This window comes from Cryptomeria japonica, unplaced genomic scaffold (genome assembly GCF_030272615.1).
Source record: "Cryptomeria japonica unplaced genomic scaffold, Sugi_1.0 HiC_scaffold_187, whole genome shotgun sequence".
Classification (NCBI taxonomy): Eukaryota; Viridiplantae; Streptophyta; class Pinopsida; order Cupressales; family Cupressaceae; genus Cryptomeria; species Cryptomeria japonica.
Genome location: NW_026729009.1, coordinates 71,018 through 77,370, shown reverse-complemented (window position 1 = coordinate 77,370; position 6,353 = coordinate 71,018). Strand labels below are relative to the sequence as shown.

Genomic DNA, 6,353 nt, shown 5'->3' with positions numbered 1-6,353 from the left:
CCTATCCATTAAGTTCAAGGAATTGAAAGTACATTTGTCATTTGACCTCCTAGCTTAACTTGAATGGACCATTTGTCTACTTTCTTTCCTTATATGCCCACATCTCGCCTCCATAATGGGATGACAAATTGGATGAAACTTTAAAGAAATTAATTATTTGTTTTATTATACAGTGATTATATACATACATATATGTATATATATGTATATATGTATATGTATACATACATACATATATATATATATATATATATATATATATATATATATGTATGTATGTACATGCGTGCACGCACGTACACACAAACACACACACAGATATATGTATGTATGTATGTATGTATATATTAGTAACACCATTTAAGGTCGATTATAATTCCTTTTTTTTTATTTGAGTGTCAAGTGGCTTTTCCTTAGGAAATCATGGTACTTTTCTAGCGCATCTCATTAAAATAGAAATGATTTTTTGATGTGCAATAGGTTTTGATTAGACACTGGAAAGGTTAAGAAAGTAAGAAAATAATTACTTCAATCTACTTCAAATACCTCACTTGTATGATTACATTTCTATTTTGAGCTTACTGTTTCCGTAGATTTGGGTGGCATTTGAGGAGATGGATTTAGGAGGGAAAAATGAACATTTTGTTTCATCATTTTTTTCTCTTTGTTCTCTATGTCTACTAGTGGTTGAAATAATAGAGTATAATCCTTTGAACTGATGCATTTGAGTTACATTTACTAACTGTGAGTTTCCAACATATGTGTCCTACACAACGAAGCATATGAAGTACATCTTCAAGTGGGATTGTGCGACAATCTAGCGGGCGATCATTATTATAGTGGGCGAAGAGGTTCTTAACCTGAAGGCTCCTCAATTTTTTTTTCCTTCTTAGGTTGTTTTTGTATTCCTATCTAATGCATTTGATTTGCTTCAGAATTATGGATCTCTGTTCCATTTGTGTTCTATATGTCAGGTACGGGTTTGTATCTACTGATCATGATATTGAAAGGGTTGTGAAAAAGCATGACTTGTTTAAAGGTAAGGGATGGATAGATGTATTTTCCCTAAATTTTTCTTTTGAAGAAGCCCCATTATGTTAGTCTAGATAATACTATGAAAATAGGTCTTGAATCAAACAACTGTAAGATCTTTGACAATGAACCAAGTTTGTTCTTTGAGCAGATTCCTTCTTCAGAGGCATCCCAAATTTCAGAACTCTTTTATTCACGTCATCACTTGGTTCTACATCAACTACGTCAACATAGGATCGAGAATATCTCAATTTGGCTACACTTTTAAAATATTCTTTTAATTATGAGGAATTATACATGCTCATTTAGACCCTTCTCAATAAAGTGTATTATTTTTTATAGAAATTAAAGAGGGATCTCTTAATAGGGCAAAAATATATTCAAGAAAATGCATGATGGCTAACTTCTTTGAGCCTTTATCACACATGGTTGGAATTAAATTTTATATGGTGCATGGTTTCAGCATACTAGTCGTTATGGTCTTTCAGAGCGTTGTTTTAGATTTAATAAATGGGGCTCAAAATTATGGGCTGCAATACAAAATATATATCAAATCTTTATATTGGTGACCTCCAGAAAGGGATTTACAAAAATGGTAGCTCTAATCTTGACTTATTTTGACAAAACAATTGGATTTTATTAAATTATTCCTTGCAAAATTCCTTTATTACTATGGTTGTTGGGGTTATTTCTATGAATATAGTTCTCTCTTGTGCTGTAGAATTGTGTTGTTTGGTGACTTTCCAGTGCAATCATCAAACCTCTAAAAGTAAGGATATTTCTCAATAGGAAAAATTCCATCCTTTTGAAGATGAGGATCTCCTTCATGTTTCATGTAAGTAGCGCATTTGTTTTCTGAATGAATTTTTGGACCATTAAGATGAATTTATTTGCCCTAACATCACGAATATCACGCTAGACTAAGAGTACGATTTTGATTAAACATTGGTAAACTTGATAAGTGACCAAGTATGAAATCCAGGGTTGAAAAATATAAAATGGAATCCCAAGCCTCTATTTGAAAGGCCTCTTAGTGGATCTCTCAAGCACTCCTTACCAAGAGAAAATTAAAGAAAAATAGTGAAGTCTTTTTGTCCTTTGACATTAAAGCAAAGTTACTTTTAGTCAAATTTTGGAAGGATGGTTTGTTAATATGTTTTAGCAAACTTAAACTTTGTCAACTTCCTCTGTCTTCTTCCTCTTCTTTTCTCCTCATTTTTCAATTAGATTTCACTCTCTATTTTATATGCCATTTTTTATATGAGTGGGCCCTCATTCCACAACTTGTCAATAAAAGAATTACCTATAAATATAAAATTGTAAACAATTATTTAAAAAAAAATCAAAATCATAAGAAGTAAATCAATATATTGCCAGGTGAATGAATGGGAACTTGTAGGGGAAGAAAATATAAAATGAAAATAAAACATCATATTTTCTTTAGAAAAATAAAATAATGTGGTATTCAAAAGCTACATAACCAATTGCACATCGGCGTGAAGGGTTTCTCTCTTCAGCCATTTGTTGATGGCTATAATGTGAATGATGCATTTTATTTATTGCTTTATTATTTCTTTCCAAGGTACTTGGGCTCATGGTAAAAGCATAATTGCTGTTTTCAACTTATTGGCGATTGAGTTTTTATTCATTAATATATTATTGTTGCGAGAATTATTGTCACATTGAGTTATTATTACTTGTATTTAAAAGAAATAGTGAGATGAGTGAATTAAATTGTTTAGAAAATATGCTTTAGAGTAAATAGGCACGGCTTCATTGAGCACCTATGAATTTGTGATAAAAAAGTGCGAGAGACAATGTACAATGCAACAAATAAATTGGTTGATGTATAATAATGTGAGAGACAATGTACAATCCAACAAATAAATTTGGCTCATGTATAATAATGAAGACATGGGATGGGGGATTTCCATTTTTTAGAGGGTGAAAGTATTATAATTAATTGATGACAATGGTTATTGTTGATGAATGTAATTTAAGAAAAAGTTTGTATGTGCACAAGTTATCACCATCCTTAATATAATCATATCACACCTTTGAGCACATTACACATTTCAATTTAGCAATTTTAACAATATTAAATTTCATATTAATAATTGTAACAATATTAAAAAGTAAACTAGTTTCATAATCAAGTAATAATGACCATGATTATTGTTCATCCATGTGATTTAAGGAGAAATTTGTATGTATACAAATTCTAACTACCCCTAATGAAATTGTATAATACCTATCAGCATAACAAAAAAATTAATAATATCACTTTTTTATTATATTAAAACATAAACTATTAATAATATTCAATTCTAATTCTAACATAAATAGATTTATATATTTTTTACTTTAGAACCAACATAAAAGCTGTAACTTGAAAATAATAATTTTTATTGTGTTAATAATGACATGATTCATCTTGGGGGCCTTTTCTCATATAGCCTCCCACAATTGTAAATACTCTAGTGCAACATAATCTGTCATTTCCAATGATTGATGGAAAGATTTTTCCTAGTTCTTTGATGTCCAAGAAAATCAACACTGCCTGTTAGTTTTGCATGTCATTCTGTACAATTTTGCAAGAACACCCACAAGAGGAGAATTTATGTATGTTGTAGGTTCAAGCATGCTAGATTTGGTCCTGAGGTCTACAAAACGATCATATTTATCTGGGCCCCCCACTATTGCCCCAATTAGTGTGTTTGGATTGGAAGAATCTTTGTGAAACCAGTTCATAAAACCTTCAATGCATTTGATCTTCCTTGGTTGTTGATGAATGGAAACTACAGATGCTCCTCTGTGATGTGGTTGCCTTGGATATTTGGAACCGTATCCTACCATATATGAAATGCCCAGAGGATTCCTTCCTAATAAATAATCAATCTGCAAAGGATATGATTAGGATTCGTTATATTGTATGCTCCAAAATACAAAAACAGATAATGTAGTGTGCTTACTTGTAGCTTTGCGAAGCCCATAACGTCGTTGGGTTTAAAGAGAGTGTTGCCGCATGACAATGTTCGCTTCTTAGCTGATAGTAAATCACTGTATCTTGCCATCAAAAAAGCAGCACTGGTAACATATTGAGTGTTGGCGCCATCTCTAACATACAACAAACCTCCTGTAACAAAAGAATTGTATTACAGATATCACTAAGAGAATTTTGAGGGCTATGATTAGAAGAGGAGTAGTAACAGAGGATTTATATGGTTGTGACTAGAAAAAGGATTGATTGTTAGTGGTACTGGTGAAGAGATAGAGAGTTCACCTGGGGTGGTTTTAACAGAACGAATGGGACTGCCTGGAAGAAGTGAACAAACAAAGCGTTCTGCATTACTTCTATAGGCTGAGAATTGAGCTTCCCCTTGGAAATATAACTGGTTGGTGAAGTGCATAAGTTAGCTTTAAGCTAGAGTATGTTTATATTACATTTTATTTAAAAAATTGCACCAATCAGTCTACGCTTACGTCTGTTAGAAGCACTTGAACTCCAGCATATTTGAGGTCCCAGTTGAATTCATTAACATATGCCTTTACATCGTCGTGCTGGATAATATAGTTGGAATAATATGAGGATTTGGTAGCTCTGTATAGCCAAGATGCAGCCCATAGAAGCTCGTCCTGAGATCATATTTACAAGTGCATATGTTAAAAGAAAACCAAATTCTGGTTACAAGTGCATATGTTAAGAGAAAACCAAAGTCTTCTTACATTGTAGCCTGAAACAGAGCAATAAAATGGACACTCTCCTCCGTAGGTGCCCTTGTATCGATCGGCAAAGCTGAAGAGCTGAAGGGAAACATGAATGGCCGGTTAGAAAGAAGATGGATGTATAAGGTTTTTCTCAAAATGGATGGATGAAACTTGTTGATTTTGCTGTGTTAGTTAACAGCTATGTTTTCTATTTTACTTGAGCACCCAAACATACCGATTGAGAACGTTGGAGGAGAAGGTGTGAGTAACGAGGGTTTGTGAATCTGAAAACAATGGAGGAGGCAGCCAAGGCTGCGGCCGTTTCTGCTGCAATTTCTGATCCAGGGGTGTCTTTATCAATCTTGTAAAGAGATCGAGGAGTGTCCATATCTTCTGGACGCTCCCAACAATTATGGTCTGCCTGGGGATCACCCACCTATTTCATGCATCAAGATCAACCTCGTCAGTTTTTCATAATCTTGAAGAATGAATGCTGAATATTTTAGATTAGATTTCTTTACCTGAACCCATAATTCATTTGGAGTTGCACTAGCCTTGAGAAAGTAGTCAGTTCCCCATCTAATAGCGTCCCTTGCATTCTGAATCTCTCCTGCAGCTTTCAACTCTTTCCCATAATCCAGTGTGCCCCAAGCGAGTGTGGTGATAGTGAATGCCATGGGAAGCCCATATTTCACGTTATCGCCTGCATCGTAGTAACCCCCAGCTAAATCAACCTGCAGTTGAGTTGCACATAAAATTTTGTATGGAGTCAATTTGGAATGATAGTATGATCCACTTCTATTTTTATTTCTAAATAAATTGAATAGGGATTTATTTCTGCTTCTACTTACGTTTTGCAACTTCCCATCTGTGAGGCCAGAATCTCCTCTCCACTTTACTCGCTGGGATTGTGGGAGTTTACCGGATCGTTGGGCCTCTAGAAAGAGGATAGACTTAGATAGAGCATCTCTGTAATCGAATTCTCCACGAACCACCTGCCACTCACCACAAAACAGCAACAACACCACTGCCAAAAGCGCTTCCATTGCCTTGGCCATATGGATTCTCTTCTTTCTTTGATATGCAATTTAGAATTGTGCGCTAAATTTATAGACTTGTTAGTCGTGGTATAAAGCTAGTATTTATAACGAGGACTGTGTATGAGTTTCTGTTGCTGAGTAATGCATGGGAACTGCAAGATTTAGAGCATGGGACACCACAAAATAAACGATAAATACTCAGCACCTCAAACAGTTAATACGAGAAATCAGGTTGATGCCTTATATCATTTGTCTTTTTTTCGATTGTTGTTCACAAGAATTATACGTTTCACAAGATATATACGTTTTACCTTCAATTTTGATTTGTTCTTGTTCACAAGAATTATAAGTTTTAGCATTTGTTTTGATTTGTATTATTTTCCGTCTGCACCGCAATGCTACCGTTAGTAATTATCGTTGTTCGTTGATGAATGGTAAGGGAGAAAACGATTCTAATTACAGGCTAAGGCAGGTGAAAGTTTGTAGTTTGATTTAAGATATAATACTATTGTTAAAATTCGGTTTTAGGATTAATGCTTTAATATAATATACATACGTGTAGTAAGTAATTAT

The 6,353-nt window shown here is 33.9% G+C and overlaps 1 protein-coding gene across 1 annotated transcript; it reads right to left on the bottom strand.

The window, feature by feature from the left end:
* Nucleotides 1–3,582: 3,582 nt before the first annotated feature.
* LOC131073302 (endoglucanase 16-like) lies at nt 3,583–5,798 on the bottom strand. Its single transcript, XM_058009708.2, has 8 exons — nt 5,592–5,798; nt 5,262–5,474; nt 4,976–5,176; nt 4,759–4,836; nt 4,516–4,668; nt 4,316–4,424; nt 4,005–4,168; nt 3,583–3,930 (listed from the first exon to the last, which is right to left on the bottom strand). Exons 1-8 carry the CDS (start codon nt 5,796–5,798, stop codon nt 3,583–3,585), a joined length of 1,473 nt encoding a protein of 490 aa, XP_057865691.2.
* Between the last annotated feature and the right edge of the window lie 555 nt (nt 5,799–6,353).

Coding starts and splice junctions, on each gene's coding strand:
- LOC131073302 (XM_058009708.2), bottom strand. CDS start 5,798: ATGGCCAAGGCAATGGAAGCGCTTTTGGCAGTGGTGTTGTTGCTGTTT. Junction 4,425..4,515: donor TTCAAGTGCTTCTAACAGAC/GTAAGCGTAGAC, acceptor TTCACCAACCAG/TTATATTTCCAAGGGGAAGC. Junction 4,169..4,315: donor TTCTGTTAAAACCACCCCAG/GTGAACTCTCTA, acceptor CTTTTGTTACAG/GAGGTTTGTTGTATGTTAGA.